Here is a 21,827-nt window from a genome sequence, read left to right on the forward strand (position 1 = left end):
CCTTCCCTCATCAACCATTCTAGTCACTTCTTCAAAAAACTCCACCAGGTTAGTGAGCGATGACCTCCCTCTCACAAAACCATGCTGACTATCATTAATGAGTTTATTCCTTTCTAAATGCGCATACATCCTATCTCTAAGAATCCTCTCCAACAACTTCCCCACCACGGACGTCAAGCTCACCGGCCTATAATTTCCCGGGTTACCCTTCCTACCCTTCTTAAATAACGGGACCACATTAGCTATCCTCCAATCCTCTGGGACCTCACCTGTGTCCACTGACGAGACAAAGATTTGCGTCAGAGGCCCAGCGATTTCATCTCTCGTCTCCCTGAGCAGCCTGGGATAGATTCCATCAGGCCCTGGGGATTTGTCAGTCATTATATTCCCTAAAAAACCTAACACTTCCTCCCTTGTAATGGAGATTTTCTCTAACGGGTCAACACTCCCCTCCGAGACACTCCCAGTCAACACATCCCTCTCCTTTGTGAATACCGATGCAAAGTATTCATTTAGGATCTCCCCTACTTCTTTGGGCTCTAAGCATAATTCCCCACTTTTGTCCCTGAGAGGTCCGATTTTTTCCCTGACAACCCTTTTGTTCCTAACGTATGAATAAAATGCCTTGGGATTCTCCTTAATCCTGTCTGCCAAGGACGTTTCGTGACCCCTTTTTGCCCTTCTAATTCCTCGTTTGAGTTCTTTCCTACTTTCTTTGTATTTCTCCAGAGCTCCCTCTGTTTTTAGCTGCCTGGATCTAACGTACACCACTCTTTTCTTCATGACCAATCGCTCAATTTCCCTGGTTATCCACGGTTCTCGAATCCTACCCTTCCTATCCTTTTTTACAGGCACATGCCTATCCTGCAGCCCTAACAACTGTTCCTTAAAAGACTCCCACATGCCAGATGTGGATTTACCCTCAAACAGCCTCTCCCAATCAACATCTGCCAAATTCTGCCTAATCCCACTAAAGTTAGCCTTCCCCCAATCCAACAACTTACCCTTGGGACACCACTCATCCTTTTCCATCTCTCTCCTAAAGCTAACAGAATTGTGGTCACTATTTGCCACATGTTCCCCTACCGAAACTTTGAAGACCTGACCAGGCTCATTCCCCAGTACCAGGTCCAGTATAGCCCCCTCTCTCGTCGGGCTATCTACATATTGTTCCAAAGAACCTGTACGCATTTTACAAATGCCTCCCCATTCTGACTCCCAGCCCTACGCGATTTCCAGTCTATACCAGGGAAATTGAAGTCTCCCACTACAGCAACCCTATTTTTCCTGCACCTATCCATTATCTCCTGACATATCCGTTCTTCCACTTCCTTTGGGCTGTTGGGGGGCCTGTAGTATACCCCCAACATAGTGACTGCGCCCTTCCTGTTTCTGAGCTCCACCCACAGTGACTCATTACACGACCCCTCTGAATTGTCCTCCCTCTGCACCACTGTAATATGCTCTCTAACTAATACTGCTACTCCCCCACCTCTTTTGGCCCCTCCACTGTCTCACCTAAAACACTTGTACCCCAGAATATTCAGCTGCCAGTCCTGTCCCTCTTTCAACCAAGTCTCTGTCACCGCAACCACATCCAAATTCCTCGTAAGCATTAAGGCCCTAAGTTCGTCTGTCTTACATGCGACGCTCCTTGCATTGAAGTAGATGCACTCCAGACCTCCAGGCCCAGTGAGGTCATCCTCCCCCAGAGTGCCCTTCTTCTTTGCCAGCCTTGTCCTGGCCCCAAGCTCGTCCCCAGCCTCTACACTTGTAGACCTAATTTTTTGATCCCCACCCCCCTGCCATATTTGTTTAAACCCACCCGAACTGCACTAGCAAAACTCCCAGCCAGTCTCGCACGCTATCTTCCTGGCTCACCGGTCTAATCGAGCGGCGAGTCGAGCCGGTAAGATCGCCCCCTGTATCTTTCTTTCACACTCAGACTGAACAATCAGCCTTATTCTTGAGGCAGATTTCACAGAATATAATGTCCTCTCGCTGATCAAAATGAAAGAAGAAATTCTTAGTTTAAACAATTCCTGCTCGCTACACAGATTCCACAAGCATTGAGGTGAATACAGTGTGGTAACAACAAAATGACAACAATACAGTTCAGGAACAACACAAACTTAATTTAAACTTCATCTTTTTTTTGTTATATTCCTCAACCTAATTGTTTTAATTTGATCAGTTTTTGTTAGGGATGGGTAACTTCTGTTCTTTATAAACTGGTTCACTCATTTTGTTTATTCTACATGGGCTCGGAGAATCAGAACCCAGACTTTATCATCCTTATCCTTTTTCTCCTTCTGCCACCACTCCCTCTGTTTTGCGGGAGGGTCGTGGGGATTCCAATCAGACCGAATCATTTCATCATAAAAGTAAAACACTGCGGATTCTGGAATCTGAAAAAAAAACAAAAAATGATGGAAAGTCTCAACAGGTCTGACAGTATCTGTGGAGAGAGAATAGAGCCAATGTTTCGAGTCTGGATGTCCCTTCATAAGAGCTCTTCTGAAGTGTCATCCAGACTCAAAACGTTGGCTCTATTCTCTTATCATTGTATCGATAAGTTTCTTGTTCTTAGTTTCCAAATGGCAGGTAAGAGACCTGTCCGGTCCCCACTCGAGCTCTGATTTTTTCACTGGCCATGCTTGGGTCGGATTATAACCATTAGAAGCTACGCTCAGAGGTCCACTTTTCAATCCAGTGCTACTTGGAGTATACTGAAGTGACATTATCGGGTCACACATTTATGATAAAATAATTTAAATAATGCCTGAGAACGCTTCTTAACCAACTACCTATCACCGTGTGTTGATTGGTCAGACCCACTTTTTACAGATTCGGTTATCTCAGCCGCTGAACACCAGCCGGTCCTGGAATAAGTTTAATTCTAACCCATTCTGAGTAAATATTCTCACCAGGTCCTCTGTTGGGGCCCTGCTAAGCAGCTTTAATGGTCCGTGATTGCAGAAACTGAGCAGTCACAGGAATGTGGTCAAGATAGTCCAGTCCCATAATGCCTCACATTCAATCTGCTGTCCTTCAATTATAACACAATATGTGGCTGTATGTAGCTGCCTCGGCCGTGGTCAACCCCAACACTGCCTTCCTGAACTGCTACAATGCCTGAGGTGTAAGCACACCCACAGTGCTGTTAGGGAGGTATTTCCAGCTACACATTCCAGACTTTCACTCGACTGTAGGTGGATACGAGATTGATATATTCTATTCAACCACACCCAAGGTGAGTTCTTCCCATTTCTTTATTGTCCAGGAAAGTATATTCACAACATCTTGAAAACAGAAATTAAACATTCCCATTTGATTTCAGGTATTAACATATTCTGTTAGTTTGTTCTTTATTGTCGATGTCAGGCTGGGGTTGTTCCTCTTGGAGCAAAGGAGGTTGAGGTGAGATTTGATAGAGGTGGACAAGATTCTGACAGGTTTAGATAAGGTGGACAAAGAAAAGCTGTTCCCATTAGTTGATGGAACAAGGATGAGGGGGACGCAGATTTTGGTTCAGAGATGCAGGGGGGGATGTGAGGAAGAATATTTTGATGCAGCGAATGGTAATGACCTGGAACTCGCTGCCTACGAGGGTGGAGGAAGTGGAGACAATAAACAATTACAAAGGAAATTGGATGAGCATTTGGGGGGTTTCAAACAGAAATGCTGACTAAATATCTCTTAACTTCCAGCCTGGGCTCGATTCCCAGCTTGGGTCACCTCTGTGTGGAGTTTCCACATTCTCATCGTGTCTGCATGTGTTTCCTCCGGGTGCTCCGGTTTCCTCCCACAGTCCAAAGATGTGCAGGTTAGGTGGATTGGCCATGCTAAATTGCCTCTTAGTATCAGGGGGGCCAGCTAAGGTAAATGCATGGGGTTATGGGGATAGGGCCTGGGTGGGATTGTGGGCTGTGCAGTCAATGGGCTGAATGGCCTCCTTCTGCACCGTAGGGATTCTTTGATTCTTTACACTCTGTTACCATTGTGAAATCTGAAACCAGGTATTCGCAACAAGACTCAGAGGGTATCAGTCCACTGGAGGCAAAGTCATGAGACTGGTCGGTCCAGCAGAAAGAAACCCTCCGACCCTTCCCATTGACCAACTGTGAGAATGAACAAAACGCAGTCCTGGATGTAATTGAGAGCAGAAACAATAACAGCAGAATCCAACCCCGAATATCATTCATGAACGTGTTGGTGTCTCAGCAGGGCAAATGAAGCTCTGAATCCCTTCCCACACTGAGAGCAGGTGAACGGCCTCTCTCCAATGTGAACTCGCTGGTGTCTCAGCAGGTGGGATGAAACTCTGAATCCCTTCCCACACTGAGAGCAGGTAAAGGGCCTCTCCCCAGTGTGAAGTCGATGGTGTGCCAGCTGGGTGGATAACCGAGTGAATCCCTCCCCACACTGAGAGCAGGTTGCGAATACCTGTTTTTAAATTTCACAAGGATCACAGAGTGACCGGGTGTTAGGAATCATAGAATCCCCACAGTGCAGAAGCAGGCCATTCGGCCCATTGACTCTGCACAGACCACAATCCCACCCAGGCCCTATCCCCATAACCCCATGCATTTACCTTAGTTGGTCCCCCTAACACTAAGGTGCAATTTAGCATGGCCAATCCACCTAACCTGGTTTCTCCCCAGTGTGAATTCGCTGATGTGTCTGCAGGTCGGATGAGTGAGTGAATTCCTTCTCACACACAGAGCAGGTGAACGGTCTCTCCCCGGTGTGAACTCGCTGGTGTCTCTGCAGACTGGATGAGTGAGTGAATTCCTTCCCACACACAGAGCAGGTGAACGGTCTCTCCCCAGTGTGACTGCGTCGATGAGTTTCCAGATCAGATGAGACTTTGAATCCTTTCCCGTAGTCCCCACGGTTTCTCCATGGTGCGGGTGTCCTTGTGACTCTACAAGTTAAACAATCAGTTAAATCTCACACAGAACAGTCTCTCCCACTGTGAATGCTGCGATGTATTTTCAGGCTGTGTAACTGGTGAAAGCTCTTTCCACACTCAGTGCACTGGAACACTCTCACTCGAGGGTGTGTTTATGTGTCTCGGTGTTTTTCCAGCCACACTGATGTTTAAAGTCTTTTGAAGCAGAAAGAATATGGAAACATTTCTCCTTCTCGAATCAAAGGTCGATAATATTCAGGTCTCGATTATATGATATATTATATTATATTATGATTATAGTATTCAGATTCTATGATTCCGATTTAAAAACAAATGAACTGTCTGCTGAAAGGGTTAACTTTTCTACAGAACCTAAAAGGGTGGGGAGTGAGCAGCAAAAACTTGGCACACAATTACTTCACTTTACACAAGTTTAAAACAAAACAAATGATTTTAAACTTCATCTATTAATTTTTTGGGGGATATTCCTCAACTGATTTAATTTGATCAGTTTTTGTTAGGGATGGGTAACTTCTGTTCTTTATGAACTGATTCACTCATTTTCTTAATTCCACATGGGCTCAGAGAATCAGAACCCAGACTCTATCATCCTTATCCTTTTTCTCCCTTTGCCACCACTCCCTCTGTTTTGCGGGAGGGTCGTGGGGATTCCAATCAGAACTAATCATTTTATCATAAAAGTAAAATACTGCGGATGCTGGAGTCTGAAACAAAAACAGAAAATGCTGGAAAATCTCAGCAGGTCTGACAGTATCTGTGGAGAGAGAATAGAGCCAATGTTTCGAGTCTGGATGTCCCTTTATAAGAGCTCTTATGAAGTGTCATCCAGACTCGAAAGATTGGCTCTATTCTCTAATCATTTTAGTCGATAAGTTTCTTGTTCTTAGTTTCCAAATGGCAGGTAAGAGACCTGTCCAGTCCCCACTCTGATTTTTCACTGGCCATGCTTGGGTAAGATTATAATCATTAGAATCTACTCTCAGAGGTCTGCTTTTCAGTCCAGTGCTACTTGGAGTATACCGTCACTTCACCAACTATCAGGTCACAAGTCCCTCACAGTTCTTATCACAAATTTATGATAAAATAATTTAAACATGCCTGAGAACGCTTCTTAACTTCTTAGTCAGCTACCTACCCCCGTTTGTTGATTAGTCAGAGCCCATTTTTACAGATTCCAGGTTTCTCAGCTGCTGAACATCAGCCGGTCCTGCAATAATTTCATAGAATCTCTACAGTGCAGAAGGAGGCCATTCAGCCCATCAAGTCTGCACCAATCACAATCCCACCGACCCTATCCCCATAGCCCCATGCATTTACCCTAGCTCGTCCCCCTGACACGATGGGGCAATTTAGCATGGCCAAGGATATATTGGCATTGGAGGGAGTGCAGAGAAGGTTCACCAGGTTGATACCGGAGATGAGGGGTTTGGATTATGAGGAGAGGCTGAGGAGATTGGGTTTGTACTCGTTGGAGTTTAGAAGGATGAGGGGGGATCTTATGGAGACTTATAAGATAATGCGGGGGCTGGATAGGGTGGAGGCGGAGAGATTCTTTCCACTTAGTAAGGAAGTTAAAACTAGAGGACACAGCCTCAAAATAAAGGGGGGTCGGTTTAAGACAGAGTTGAGGAGGAACTTCTTCTCCCAGAGGGTGGTGAATCTCTGGAATTCTCTGCCCACTGAGGTGGTGGAGGCTACCTTGCTGAATATGTTTAAAGCGCGGATGGATGGATTCCTGATCGGTAAGGGAATTAAGGGTTATGGGGATCAGGCGGGTAAGTGGTACTGATCCACGTCAGATCAGCCATGATCTTATTGAATGGCGGGGCAGGCTCGAGGGGCTAGATGGCCTACTCCTGCTCCTATTTCTTATGTTCTTATGTTCAATCCACCTAACCCACACTTCTTTGTACTGTGGGAGGAAACCGGAGCACCCGGAGGAAACCCACGCAGACACGGGGAGAATGTGCAAACTCCACACAGACAGTGACCCAAGCAGGAAATCAAACCCAGGTCCCTGGCGCTGTGAGGCAGCAGTGCTAACCACTGTACCACCGTGCTGCCCCAGTTTAATTCTAACTCACTCTGAGTAAATATTCTCACCAGGTCCTCTGTTGGGGCCCTGCTAAGCAGCTTTAATGGTCCGTGATTGCAGAAACTGAGCAGTCACAGGAATGTGGTCAAGATAGTCCAGTCCCATAATGCCTCATGTTCAATCTGCAGTCCTTCAATTATAACAGAATATGTGGCTGTATGTAGCTGCCTCGGCCGTGGTCAACCCCAACACTGCCTCCTTGAACTGTTACAATGCCTGAGGTGTAAGTACACCCACAGTGCTGTTAGGGAGGGATTTCCAGCTACACATTCCAGACTTTCACTAGACTGTAGGTGGATACCAGATTGATATATTCCATTCAACCACACCCAAGGTGAGTTATTCCAATTCCTTTATTGTCCAGGACAATATATTTACAATATCTTTAAAACAGAAATTAGACATTCCCATTTGAATTCAGATATTAACATATTCTGTTAGTTTGTTCTTTATTGTCAATGACAGGCTGGGGTTGTTTCCCTTGGAGCAAAGGAGGTTGAGGGGAGATTTGATAGAGGTGGACAAGATTCTGACAGGTTTAGATAAGGTGGACAAAGAAAAGCTGTTTCCATTAGCTGATGGGACAAGGACGAGGGGGACACAGATTTAAGGTTTTGGGTCAGAGATGCAGGGGGGACGTGAGGAAGAATATTTTGATGCAGCGAATGGTAATGACCTGGAACTCGCTGCCTACGAGGGTGGAGGAAGTGGAGACAATAAACAATTACAAAGGAAATTGGATGGGCATTGGGAGGTTTCAAACAGAAATAGTGACTCTGAATTTCCTCACACCCTGTCACTCTGTGATCCGTGTGAAATTTGAAACCAGGTATTCGCAACAAGACTCAAAGAGCATCAGCCCACTGGAGGCAAAGTCATGAGACCGGCCAGTCCAGCAGAAAGAAACCCTCCGACCCTCCCCATTGACCAACTGTGAGAATGAACAAAATGCAGTCCTGGATGTAATTGAGAGCAGAAACAATAACAGCAGAATCCAACCCCTGGAATCACTCATGAACTTGTTGGTGTCTCAGCAGGTGGGATGAAAGACTGGATCTCTTCTCACTGAGAGCAGGTGAACGGTCTCTCCCCAATGTGAATTCGCTGGTGTGTCAGCAGGCTGGATGAATCACAGAATCCCTTCCCACACTGAGAGCAGGTGAATGGCCTCTCCCCAGTGTGAACTCGCTGGTGTATCTGCAGGTGGGATGAATCACAGAAACCCTTCCCACACTGAGAGCAGGTAAAGGGCCTCTCCCCAGTGTGAACTCGTTGGTGTTTCCGCAGGTTGGAAGACTGAGTGAATCTCTTCCCACACTGAGAGCAGGTGAACGGCCTCTCCCCAGTGTGAATGCGCTCATGGACCGGCAGGTCGGAAGATCGAGTGAATCCCTCCCCACACTGAGAACACGTGAATGGCCTCTCCCCAGTGTGAACTCGCTGGTGTTTCTGCAGGCTGGATGACTCAGTGAATCCCTTCCCACACTGAGAGCAGATGAACGGCCTCTGCCCAGTGTGGCTGCGCCGATGAGCTTCCAGCTGAGATGGGTATCTGTATCTCTTGCCACAGTCCCCACATTTCCATGGTTTCTCCATGGTGCAGGTGTCCCTCTGAGGGAAGAGATGTCTGGAAATATATAACGTAGCTACAGCTCCATATTACAAGATATTCAGATCCCAAGGAATATGACTCTTGCCTGTGATTCCTCGTTCAAAATCCTGTGAAATGAGTTTGCAAAAGTCATCACAGTCAGTATAGGATAGAAATTCAGAGCAGACAATTCTAGTTTCTATGGAACATTCTTTCCTATTTCATTCCCAAAAAGTTGTAAATCTCCATCCATATCTATGGATTCTATTTACAAATGAAAGTGGATGGGCACTTGAAGGAAATAAACTTTCAGGAGAATGGGGATATCGAGTGGGAATGGGACTGGAATTTTATACAGAGAGTCAGCCTGGATTCGAGTTACCGAATGGATTCCTTCTGTGCTGTAATGACTTTATGACTGGAAGTGTATAACATCGCTACAGCATTATATTACAATGCAAGAAATAATAATTAATGTATTTTATTACAGAAACATAAATAATATATCTAATCTGGGTACCATATAATAACACTAGACATATCTCTGTCCTATATTACTTTACTGTCTCCTTAAATGTCAGCCATCTCCTGGGGAAAGCTGCCCTTTAATGTGAACATGAGGAAAAAGACCATCCTTTTCGACAGACAAATAAATGTGTCAAGCTGAGGGAGCAAAGGATGTTCACCAGGCTGATTCAGGGAATCGCGGAACTGATGTATGAGGAGAGAGTGACGAGGTTAAGATTGTTTTCGTTGGAGTTCAGATGAATGAGGGGGGAATCTCATAGAGACTTATAAAATTCTAACAGGTCGAGACAGGATAGATGCAGGGAGGATGTTCCCGATGGAGTCCAGAACCGGGGGGGTCACAGTCTGAGGATTCAGGGCAGACCATTTAGGACGGAGGTGAGGAGACATTTCTTCACCCAAAGAGTGGTGAGTCTGTGGAATTTATTACCACAGGAAGTAGTCGATGCCAAAACATTGAATGTATTCAAGAGGCGGCTGGATAAAGCACTTGGGGCAAATGGGATCACAGGTAATGGGGAAAAAGCAGGATTAGGCGACTGAGTTGGATGATCAGCCATGATCGTAATGAATGGCGGAGGAGGCTCGAAGGGCCAAATGGCCTCCTCCTGCTCCTATCTTCTATGTTTCTATATCAATGTCTTTAAGAGAGAGAGAGAGACCTGGGCCAACCTTCCCTGAGTCTGCACCCTCCCTGGATTCACTTCCTTTCCCTTCAGTTGCTACAAGTCCCCAATTTCCCCCAGAACGAGAAAAGAAACTCACAGATGTTGGCCTCTTTTAGGTCAAACTCACAGATGTGGCCGACAGGAGAAAGTTTGACTCTCTCTGAAACTCCATCTTCATTCACACAAGGCCCGCGCTCTCAATGGCTGGAGGACCAGAGTCCTTCCGGTCCTCCAACTCTTCCTATTGGCCAGAGCTGGTAAGGGGCCGTGAATCAAAGGTGCGCATGTGCGGGTTTTGGGGGGAATGCGCATGTGCGGGTGTGGGTCGGGGGCCGGGACAGAGCCGGCGCACTGACCATTGTCTGTCCGGGTCTTCCAGCCTTTCCCATTGGACAACAGCTCAGCGCGGCTGGAGGACAAAATCCCGCCCACCCCCACGTGGGGCTCCGCCCCTCATTGTCTGTCAGCGGGGGATTGACCAATGGAAACTCTGGAGGACCGGATTTTCTCTGGTCCTCCAGCCAATCAGAGCTCCCCATTGTCTGAATGCGGAAGTTGCACAATGAGCTTGTTCAGCTGCTCATTCCTGCCCAGCAAAGCTGCTGCTGCTTCTCTCGGTCTGAGTGAGAATTGAGCTTCAGGCGGCCTGAAACGTGCCTCCTCTGGGGCAGCGCCTGCACTTTGTTTCGGGGGTGGGGTGAGTTCACGTTCGCCCGAGTAGCGGGGGGCCCCGGGTCGGAGCCGGGCGGAAACTGTGGGTTTGTTTTCTTTTCTTTTTTTGTGAGTACCTTTATTTTTTTTTTCTCTCGTTTTTGCTCACGGAGACGCCCGGTTTTTGTTTTGTTGGGTTTGTTTGTTTTTCGCTCCCTGCGGGGAGGAAGGAGGGAGGTGAGCTGCTGCCTGCCTTGCCCGGCCTGCCTGTTGCCTGCCTGCCTGCCGTCTGGCCTGCTTACCTGCCTGCCTGCCGTCTGGCCTGCTTACCTGCCTGCCTGCCGTCTGGCCTGCTTACCTGCCTGCCTGCCGTCTGGCCTGCTCACCTGCCTGCCTGCCGTCTGGCCTGCTCACCTGCCTGCCTGCCGTCTGGCCTGCTCACCTGCCTGCCTGCCGTCTGGCCTGCTTACCTACCTGCCTGCCTGCCGTCTGGACTGCCTGCCGTCTGGACTGCCTGCTTGCCTGCCATCCGGCCTCTGGAGGGTGTGCTCTCCCCGGGGGGAGGGAGGAAGAGAGGACAGAGAGTAACTGGAGGAGAAGGGGGGGGGCGAAGGCGTTTGGACTGTCTCCTCTCCATCTGCAGTGGGGGGGGTGAAGACCTTTTTTTTCCTAATTCCCCTACCCACTGCTGCTGTCCCCAAGATTGGTGCACCCTCCCCTTTTTCCCTCCTGACTGGGGCACCGGCCTTGTGCCTCATCTCCCTCCCACTGCTCCGACCTCCTCTCTCCCTCTCTCACTCCGGGGAGAGAACACCTACACCCCTACCCACCTACCCCACCCTCCCTTATTTTTCCCTCCACATATACGCCCTGCCGTGCATCTGGGCAGTCTCGGGGTGGGCGTAGCACTTCCCCTGATACCATGGCGACATCACCAGCGTCGCCGGTGGCAGGGCCTTCTCGGCCCACCTATGCGGGCGTGGCGGCTGCCAGAGCCCCCGCCGCTCCCAAGGCCCTGCCGCCATTCTCTTTAATCACGCGGCAGCTCGGGGTGAAGTGCTACGCCCACCCCGACATGTCTATCGAGGCCTGCGTCAAGGCAATGGCTGGGGTTGTCGGCCCCTCAGCCATTGTCGCGGCCTCAAAGATGTACGGCCGGGCCGTATTCTTCCTGAAGGCCGAGCGGGCGGTTCGCCTCGCCCTGGAAAAGGGGCTCACGGTGGGCGGGACGTTCCTGGCGGTGGACCCTTTGGAGGCCACCGCCCACAAGATAGTAATATCGAACGTCCCGCCCTTCCTACCGAGTGAGCTCCTCCTCCCCCACCTCCATCTACTGGGGGAGCTCAGGTCCGGGGTGCAGCCGATCCCGCTCGGCCTTCGGGACCCCTCCCTCCGCCATATATACTCCTTCCGGCGCCAGGTTTTTGTCCGCCTGGCCCGGGAGGAGGAACTGGAGGGAGGTTTCAATGTCCCCCACGAGGGGACCACGTACCGGGTCTTTTGGTCCGCGGACGGTGTGCGGTGCCATGCCTGTAAGGAGGCGGGGCACGTGCGGAAAAACTGCCCCGTCTCCAAGGCCGCCGACCACCAACCCAAGGCGGCCGCAGCTGGCACCGCAGCCCCCTCTCCCCCCAAGCGAGTACCATCTGCTCCCCCGCGAGGGGAGGCCACGCCGGCAGCAGCTGCCACCTCAGCTGCCGGCGGGGGGGGAGCGGAGCCCCCGCGCGGCCAAAAGGCCCAGAAGGGACCTACAAAAAAGAAGGGGGGTACCGGAACCCCGGCCCCCAGGGAAAACACCCCGACCACCCCGGCAGCCGGCTCGGGGACCACCTCAGTCTCCACCTGCGCCCCCCCCCCCCCCCCCCCCACCACCACCATCTGCCGGGCCCGTGGGCTCTCCGGGGCCTAGTGCTGGGTCCGGCGCCCGGGATCATGGGCCCGAGCATGGGGGGGTAAGCGACCCCGAGCCGGCAAAACTGGCGACGCCGCCACCTCGGGGGGAAGTGACGGGAGAGCAGGGGGGGCGCGGCAAGGCGAAGAGGGGCGGAGGGCGAGGGGCCTCGCCTGCCCGAGGGCAGGTTAACAAAAAGAGGCGGGGCCCCTCGGGCACCGTGGAGTTCGAGGTCTGCGTGCCCCTCCCCCCTTGTGAGTCATCTCCTGCCGTGCCCCCACCTGTCTTTGTGCCTTGTCCCCAGAAAAAAGGGGGCAAGGCACCCTGTAAATCCAAGCATGTGTTGCCTCAGTCCCCCGGCGAGGAGTCTCCGGGGCCGGGTGGCAGCGGGACCCCCACGGTTCCGTTCCACCCGGCCGGTTACAACCCGGAGTTCTTCTTCAGTCTGTCGGGGGACTGGGGCGACACTCCAATGTTCATGTCCTCGTGCGGCGGCGGCGAAGAGACGATCCACTCGTCCTCTCCGTCCCGACCTTGGACGCTGGACATCCCCAACCTCAGTCCGAAGGATACACCGGACCTGGGGGGTGTCCAAGCGTCTGGGGCGGGGGGGGCGGCTGGGCCGCCGTCGCACGGGGGCCCGCAATCCGGGAAAGGTGAGCCCGGGGGGAACCCCTCCTCCACTGATCCTGGGGGTGGGATCGGGGAGGGGCTAGGGCTAGTTGGTGGCTCCGTGCCGCCCGCCGTACGTCCTGCGGCGGGGGACTCGGAGTCGAGGGGCGACCGCCCTGAGGAGGTCAGCGGCTCGGTGGAGGGCACGGGGACACTTTCAGAGTCTGCCCAGAGCGAGGCGGGGGACTCCCTCGTGCCCCCCACCGAGTCGTCCCTCATCCCCTCCAAGGACCTCAGGGTCTTTATCCGTAACCATTCCGGTCGCTCCGACATAATCCGGCTAGCCCTCGGCCGCTGGCCGGACCTGGCGCAGCTCGTCCGGTCCGTGAAGGCATGCTCGCATGCCTCCGCGGGCCTGGAGAAAATAGAGCGGCGCTGGGTACTGCGGTTCCTCCACAGGCTCGAAAAGGTGGGGGGTGGACTGGTGAGAATTGCGCCAGCGCCCCCCCACACACCTAGTTAAGTGGTGACGGTGGCACAAAGCTGCTGACATGAAGGTGACCATAGCCAGCCTCAACATCAACGGCAGCAGTGGGCCACACCGCAGGTTCCAGAACTTCTCGGTCCTCCGTGACGGGAAGTATGCGGTGTGTTTCCTGCAGGAAACCCACACCGTTCCGGGAGACGAAGCCCAATGGCTCCTGGAGTGGCGAGGGGGGGTCTACATGAGCCACCTCACGCTCGCTTCTTGCGGGGTGGCTATCTTGTTGGCTCCGCGTTATAAGCCGGAGATCTTGGGGGTCAAGGAGCCGGTGCCAGGCCGGTTGCTGCACTTGATGGTCCGTGAGGGGGGCGTGGTCATTCACTTGCTGAATGTCTACGCCCCGACCGCCGGACCGCAGCAAACGACTTTCTACGAGAAAGTGTCCGCTCACATCGACACCATCGCGGGGGGCGAATGCATTATCCTCGGGGGAGATTTCAACTGCCTCCTCGAGGCACGGGACCGCACCGGCCCCTGGCTGCGCACTCCGGCGGTGGTGAAGTTGCGGGACCTGATCGGGTCCCACGACTTGGTGGACGTCTGGAGACATCTCCATCCTGGCTCCAGCGCCTTCACTTTCGTGAGGCCTGGAGTCGGAGCGTCCAGGCTCGACCGCCTTTACATTTCGAAGGCGCACGTGTCCGGCGTGTCCTCGGTCTCCATGCGGCCGGTGTCGAGCACGGACCACAGCCTGGTGTGGGCGGACTTTGCGCCGTCTCGCATCCGGCGGGGGTCCGCGTACTGGCACTTTAACAACACGCTGCTGGAGGACGAGCGCTTCCTGGACTCGTTCCGTCGATTCTGGGCCGGCTGGAGAAGGAAGCGGGGAGGCTTCCCCTCCTTGAGGCTCTGGTGGGATGTGGGCAAGACTCACGTCCGTACCTTCTGTCAGGGGTACGCGAGGGGGTCGACAAAGAGGCGGAAATCCAGGCTCGAGGAGTTGGAGAAGGAGGTGCTCGACCTGGAGGCACGTCTCAGTCGGCCTGACGCGGACCCGGCCCTGCGTTCGGAGTACAGGGAGAAGAAGGACGCGCTGCGGGACCTGCAGCTTGCCAGGTCTCGCGGCGCGTACGTGAGGTCGCGGCTCCAGTTCCAGGTGGACCTGGACCGCGGCTCCCCCTTCTTCTACTCGCTGGAAAGAGGGCGGGCTAACCGTCAGCAGCTCCTTACGCTGCTGGCCGACGACGGTTCCCCCGTCTCGGATCCGGAGGGCATCCGGGCCATTGCCCGGGAGTATTACACCTCGCTCTTCTCTCCGGATCCGTCCAGCGAGGATGCCCGCAGACTTCTGTGGGAGGACCTGCCGCAGGTCGGCCCGGAGGGCGTCGGCAGGCTCGAGGCCCCTACCACCATGGCCGAGCTGACCGGCGCCCTAAATGGCCTCAGCCGGGGCAAGGCCCCTGGGCTGGACGGGCTGACAGTAGAGTTCTTCAGGGCGTTCTGGGACGTCCTGGGGAGCGACTAACGCGGGGGTCCTGGGGGAGAGCGTCGCTACCGGGGAGATGCCCCTTTCGTGGCGCAGGGCCGTCATTGCCCTGCTGCCCAAGAAGGGGGATCTCCACCTGCTCAAGAACTGGCGCCCGGTCTCCCTCCTCAGCACGGATTATAAAATCTTTGCCAGGGCTATGGCTTCACGCCTTGGATCCGTGCTGGACCACTTGATCCACCCTGACCAGTCCTACACGGTCCCGGGCCGTTGCATACATGACAATCTCCACCTGGTCCGGGACCTAATCCATCACACCCAGAGGGCTGGTCTGTCGGGCGCCTTCTTGTCATTAGATCAGGAGAAGGCGTTCGACAGGGTGGAGCACGAGTATTTACTCGGGACTCTGCGGGCATTCGGGTTTGGGACGCATTTTGTCGCCCGGATCCGATTACTGTACTCTGCCGCAGAGTGTCTGATTAAGGTTAACGGGTCCCTGACGGCGCCCCTTCGCTTCGGGAGAGGAGTACGGCAGGGCTGCCCCTTGTCCGGCCAACTGTATTCCGTATGCGTGGAGCCATTCCTGCGCCTCTTGCGGAGGAGGTTGTCAGGTTTGGTCCTGCGCGGACCGGACGTAGGGGTGGTCCTGTCAGCTTACGCCGACGACGTGCTCCTCATGTTCACGGACCCGGCTGACCTGCGGAGGATGCGAGAATGCCAGGCGGTGTACTCCGCCGCGTCCTCCGCCAGGATCAACTGGGCCAAGTGCTCCGGACTCCTTGTCGGTCCTTGGGAGACGGACCCCCTTCCGGAGGAGCTCAGGCCTTTCACCTGGAGCAGGACCAACCTCCTCTACTTGGGGGCCCATCTCTGCCCAGCCGAGGAATCCTGGCCGGCGAACTGGCGGGAGCTGGAGGCCAAAGTCTCCGCCCGCCTGGGTCGCTGGACAGGACTGCTCCGAGTGCTGTCCTATGGGGCGCGAGCTCGCGTCATAAACCAGCTGGTCGCCTCCATGCTGTGGTACCGGCTGGTCCCTTTGACCCCTCCCCCTGGCTTTGTCACCGATATCCAGAGAACCCTCGTGCGGTTCTTCTGGGGCAATCGACTGCACTGGGTCCCTGCTGCGGTCCTGTATCTCCCGCTTGAGGAGGGCGGACAAGGTCTGGTGTGCCTCCGCACTCAGATAGCGACCTTCCGCCTCCAGGCCCTGCAGAGGTACCTTTACGTTGAGCCCCCTCCACAGTGGTGTGCCATGGCGACGTATTTCTTCCGCCAGTGGCACGGCCTCAATTATGACGTGCAGCTCCTGCATATCGAACTGGGGCGTGCTTCGACCACCCTGCAGGAGTTGCCCGTCTTTTACCAGGACCTCCTCACTGTCTGGAACAAGGTCGCCTCGCGACGCAGCTCTCCCCCGTCAGGAGTAGCGGCTCTCGTGCGAGAGCCGCTGCTCAGGAATCCGCTCCTCCAGCCGTATAACTTCAGGTGGCTGGCGGAGAGGGGGGCTGTGGACGCCGGGGTGACCAGAATCGGGGACGTGCTCGATGGCGGAGGAGCGGGCTGGATGAGTCCCCGCGTGCTGGCTGAGCGCGCGGGGACGTCCGTCCGGCGCGCGGCCAAAGCCATCCTAGACCTTAGGACGGTCGTGCTCGGCCCCGAAACTGCACGCAAACTTGAGACGGCGCAGGCGTGCGGTGGGATCCCGCCCGAGCGTTCCCCTGTTCGGGCGGAATTCCACATTGGCCCAAAGCCTCAGCCCCCTCCCCTGGGTGAGGTGCCCCACAGCCTGAGCCGCCTCGCGGAAATGCCCTCCGTGCCTTTTTCTACCGCGCGGAGGCGTTTCCTGTGCGGGCTGCTGCTGCACACCTTCCACTACCGCCTCCTCGCCTGTCGCCCGGATACACCTTGGCGGGCCTTGTTGCCGCCGGGCGGCGGAGGTCCCCGCTGGAGGTCCCTCTACGGAGGGATCTCCCCCAATTACGTCGGGGACCTGGGGTGGAGGGTGATGCATGCTCAGTTCCGCACAACCGTAGGATTCACTGGTTCACGGGCTCCGAAGACTGCCCTTTCTGTGGCCTTGTGGAGTCCGTGGACCATGTCTATGTTGAGTGTCTTAGGCTGCACTCCCTTTATGTTTTCCTGAAGAACCTTTTATTGATGTTTTGTTTACACTTCAGTCCCACGCTCCTGATCTACGGACACCCGGTGCGGAGAGGGGAGGGTCGGGATGGCGACCTCCTCGTGAACCTGCTCCTGGGCCTGGCGAAACTCGCCATTTACCGGTCCAGGCAGCGGGCGATCGAGGGGGCCGTCCATCCTGACTGTCTTCCCCTCTACCGCGGCTACGTTCGCGGCCAGGTGTCCCTGGAGAGGGAGCATGCGGTGTCCACGGGCGAGGTTGACGCTTTCCGCGCCCGCTGGGCACCGCAGGGGTTGGGGTGCATTATTGACCCTGATAATCACATTTTAATTTGATGTTTTTAAGTTTCCTTTGCATTTTGATTTCTGTTCGGGCTGTTCCCCCTCCTTTTTGGGGAGCTGCCCCTTTTACTTTGTCCTGATTTAATTTGAGTTTGTTTACTTGGTTTGACCTAAAAAGAGGTCTCTCTGAATGAAGATTGAGCTCCAGACAGACTCAAGGAAGTGAAAAGAATCAGCCAATGCCTCCAACCATACTAGTCTGAAAACGCCTGATCCCGGGAGCTAAGCAGACTCAGGCCTGGTCAGTACTTGAATAGGAGACCTCCTGGGAATGCCAGGTGTAGTCGACTTTAGGGTGGCATGGTGGCACAGTGATTAGCACTGCTGCCTCTCAACGTCAGGGACTCAGGTTCGATTCCTGGTTTGGGTCACTGTCTGTGTGGAGTTTGCATGTTCTCCCCATGTCTGCGTGGGTTTCCTCCGGGTGCTCCGGTTTCCTCCCACAGTCCAAAAGATGTGTGGGTTGATGCACTATCAATCAAGTTAAGACTAGTTGTAAGCAAGACAAATAGGCTTATATTAGCAAGAACTTGGAGCCATCCCTGTCGGAGATCTGGTCTGTACTAAAGGCTAGGGGGAGGAGCCACTGCCTTTATACCCGGACCAGGGGGAGGAGTCTTGGGTGGAACCGACAGGGATGTGCCACATATACAGGTAATAATAAATACTAACTAACAGTGGTTAACCACAACAGATAACAGTGGTTTACCACATGGGTCAGGTGGATTGGCCATGTTAAATTGACCCTTAGTGCCAGGGGGACAAGTTAGGGTAAATGCAGAGGGGTATGGGGATAGGGCCTGGGTGGGATTGTGGTTGGTGCAGACTCGATGGGCCGAATGGCCTTCTTCTACACTATAGGATTCTATGATTCTATGAAGTGAATCCAGGAAGTGTGCAGACTCTGGAAAGGTTGGCCCAGGTCTCTCTCTCTCTCTTAAAGACATTGACATTCTTTGCTCCCTCAGCTTGACACATTGATTTGTCTGGTTAAGAGGATGGTCTCTTTCCTAATGTTCAGAATTAAAGGGCTGCTTTCCCCAGGAGATGGCTGACATTTAAGGGGACAGTAAATTAATATAGGACAGAGATATATCTCATGATTATTTTTGTCACAGATTAGATAAATTATTTATGGTTCTGCAATGAAGTAATTTATTCTTATTTATACTCTTTTAATATTGTACTGTACCTATGTTCTATACTTCCAGTTATAGAGTCATTACAGCAAAGGGGTCCTTTCAGCCACACAAGTCCATCCTGACTCTTGGTAAAAGTCTCTTAGTTCTGGAAGCAGTGAGCATGGATCTGTCAATCAGCCTCAATCAGCACCTTCAGGAGAATTGGGAGGGTGAATATTAGATACAGCAGAGTGAGAATGGAGGGACAGTGTGTGGGGTGAAGATTTACAGCTTTTGGGGAATGAGAGAGGAAAGAATGTTCCATGGAAACTAGAATTATCTGTTCTGAATTTCTATCTTGTACTGACAGTGATGAATTTTGTAAACTCCTTTTACAGGATATCAGAAGGTGAAGATTTTCAGGCAGAAATGTCAAACCAAATGTCACACTAAGATCTCACAAATTCACTCTATCGGAACCTGAATATCATCAGTCTTTCAATTTAGAAGGATAAATTTTTGTCTGTTCTGTCTTTTTCAGGAGATCTTAAATATCAGTGTGCCTGGAAAAGCACTGAAACACACACACACCTGAGTGAGCGTGTTCCAGTGCACGGACTGTGGAAAGAGCTTTAATACAGTCTGAAAAAACATTGCATCATTCACATCAGGGAGAGAAATTAATTGTGTTCTTTGTGTGGACGAGTCTTCAGCAGATCGTGAAACCAGCAGAGTCACAAGGACACCTGCACCATGGAGAAACGGTGGAAATGTGGGGACTGTGGGAAGGGATTCAATTACCCATCAAAGCTGGAAACTCATCGACGCAGTCACACCGGGGAGAGACCATTCACCTGCTCTCAGTGTGGGAAGGGATTTAGTCAATTCTCTCTTCTGCTTACACACCAGCGAGTTCACACCGGGGAGAGGCCGTTCACCTGTTCTGAGTGTGGGAAGGGATTCAGTGATTTACCCACACTGCGGAGACACCAGCGAATTCACAGTGGGGAGAGACCATTCACCTGCTCTGACTGTGGGAAGGGATTCATTCAATCATCCCATTTGCTGGCACACCAGCGAGTTCACACTGGGGAGAAGCCATTCACCTGCCCTGTTTGTGGAAAAGTATTCAGTAATTCATCCACACGACTGACACACCAGCGAGTTCACACCGGAGAGAGACCGTTCAATTGCTCTGACTGTGGAAAGGGATTCATTCAGTCATCCCACTTGCTAACACACCAGCGGGTCCACAGAGGGGAAAAGCCATTCACCTGCTCTGTGTGAGAGAGGATTCAGTGATTCATCAAACCTGCTGACACACCAGCGAGTTCACAGAGAAGAAGCCATTCAACTGCTCTGTGTGTGGAAGGGGATTCAAACATTCAGCAACCGTGATGAAACACCAGCGAGTTCACACCGGGGAGAGGCCGTTCACCTGCTCCATGTGTGGGAAGGGATTCACATTGTTATGCAACTTGCAGAGACACCAGCGAGTTCACAAATGATGACAGGGGTTGGATACTGCTGTTATTGCTGTGGTTAATCACATCCAGGACTGAACCATGTTCATTCTGACAGTAGGTGAAGTGGGAGGGTCGGAGGGTTTCTTTCTCGTGGACTGGCCGGTCTCACAACTTTGCATCCAGTGGGCTGATGCTCTTTGAGCCTGGGAGAGCACATTGCCACTGAAATGATCCACATTTGATGGCAGGATTAGAGGATACATGTGAAGCTTCTTGTAGTTTAATTGTGAATGTCAATGCTGGAGAAATGCTATGTCGTAATTGTATTCCCTTTTTAACTTAAAGAGAAATAGTCACTTTCCTTCAACACACACAGATTAGTGTGGGTTTGATTATCAGTTTCTGTTATGGTGTTGTGATGTATTTTCTGTGACTTTTATTTCTTACACATTACAAAATACAATTTTTATTTTCATATGTTGCTTCCTGAGCTTTAGCACACCTGTCACCTTTCTGTGTAGATTTTCTATGTTCTGTAGTAATTGCTGTATTAGTTTAAGTTTGTGTAGCTCTTGTACTTTTAGTTATTTGTCTTTCAGTAACTTGCTTCAGGCGTCAGCAGTCACTAAGAAATGAAACATCACACCTCAGATGTAGCCGTGAGGTCGATGAGCCTGAGGAACATCAATCATCAGGAAGTGACACCACACGTCCTTTTATTACAAGGAAGCAGACACACAAATTATCTTGTGTGTAGGGGGAGGGGGAACAATGGGTGGGGGCGGGGTCCCGGGTCCGCGCGCCTGAACCCGGAGACGTCACCGCGGAGCAGAGTGATTGCTATTGGCCGATTCAGGCAGGGCTCTATTGTGCCGTCACAATGACTCAGAGGGGCGTTCCCAGCACACAGTGTCCCATTGGCAGCAATATCACTGGTTACAGAAGCAGCACACTGCGGATTGGACACCAGCTCAGCGCGGCTGGCGGTCAAAGCACCGCCCACCCGCACGTGGGCTCGGGTGCCGCCCCCTCATTGTCTACATGCAGCAGATTGACCAATGGCAATGCGTGGAGGACCGGATGGGCGATGGTCCTCCAGCCAATCAGAGTCCGGGCTTTGTATCAATGACCGCGTGGAGCTCCCTGTGAACATGAATGTGGGGGGTTCGATCAGTAAGTTTGCTGATGGTCCAAAAATTGGTGATGTGGTAAATAGCGAGGAGGAAAACCTTAGATTACAGGATGATGTGGACGAGCTGGTTAGATGGACAGAACAGTGGCAAATGTAATTTAACCCCCTAAAGTCCGTGGTGAGGCAATTTGGGAGGACTAACAAGGCAAGGGAATAGACAATGAACAATAGGACGCCAGGAAGTGCAGAAGACCAGAGGGACCTTGGGGTGCATGTCCATCAGAGCCTGAAGACAGCAGGACAAATTGATAAAGTGGTTAAGAAGGATATGGGATTCTTGCCTTTTTTAACCGAGGCATAGAATATTAGAGCAAACAAGTTATGATTGAGCTGTATAAAAAACTAGAGTACTGTCTGCAATTCGGGTCGCCACATTTTACCAAGGATGTGATTGCGCTAGAGAAGGTGCAGAGCAGTTTCACCAGGATGCTGCCTGGGCTGGAAAGTTTCAGCCATGAAGAGAGGCTGGTGAGGCTGGAATTGTTCTCCCTAATTCAGAGAAGGCTGAGGGGGCCCTGATTGGGATGTACAAAAATATGAACCCTTAGTTCAAGTAACTTTAGTAGCTGGGTCAACATCCAGATTTAAGGTGAGGGGAAGGAGATTTAGAGGGGATTTGAGGGAA

At 52.2% G+C, this 21,827-nt stretch overlaps 3 protein-coding genes across 3 annotated transcripts in view; 1 reads left to right on the top strand and 2 right to left on the bottom strand.

The window, feature by feature from the left end:
• The window catches only part of LOC144482905 (uncharacterized), an 89,549-nt gene extending 79,513 nt beyond the window's left edge, over positions 1–10,036 (bottom strand). The window contains exon 1 of the mRNA XM_078201762.1: positions 9,916–10,036. The gene's annotated coding sequence lies outside the window, so the exon portion shown is untranslated. The remainder of the gene's footprint in view (positions 1–9,915) is intronic.
• Positions 7,622–21,827, bottom strand: part of LOC144482883 (uncharacterized) — a 34,725-nt gene continuing 20,519 nt past the window's right edge. The window contains exon 4 of the mRNA XM_078201720.1: positions 7,622–8,546. Coding sequence (XP_078057846.1) covers positions 8,094–8,546 — 453 coding nt within the window. The 3' untranslated portion in view covers positions 7,622–8,093. The remainder of the gene's footprint in view (positions 8,547–21,827) is intronic.
• On the top strand, positions 10,019–20,052 carry LOC144482856 (uncharacterized). Its single transcript, XM_078201700.1, has 4 exons — positions 10,019–10,075; positions 17,301–17,339; positions 19,274–19,825; positions 19,891–20,052. The coding sequence occupies exons 1-4, from the start codon at positions 10,019–10,021 to the stop codon at positions 20,050–20,052; spliced, it is 810 nt and encodes a 269-aa protein (XP_078057826.1).

The sequence above is a fragment of the Mustelus asterias genome, unplaced genomic scaffold (assembly GCF_964213995.1).
Source record: "Mustelus asterias unplaced genomic scaffold, sMusAst1.hap1.1 HAP1_SCAFFOLD_43, whole genome shotgun sequence".
NCBI classification, from domain to species: domain Eukaryota; kingdom Metazoa; phylum Chordata; class Chondrichthyes; order Carcharhiniformes; family Triakidae; genus Mustelus; species Mustelus asterias.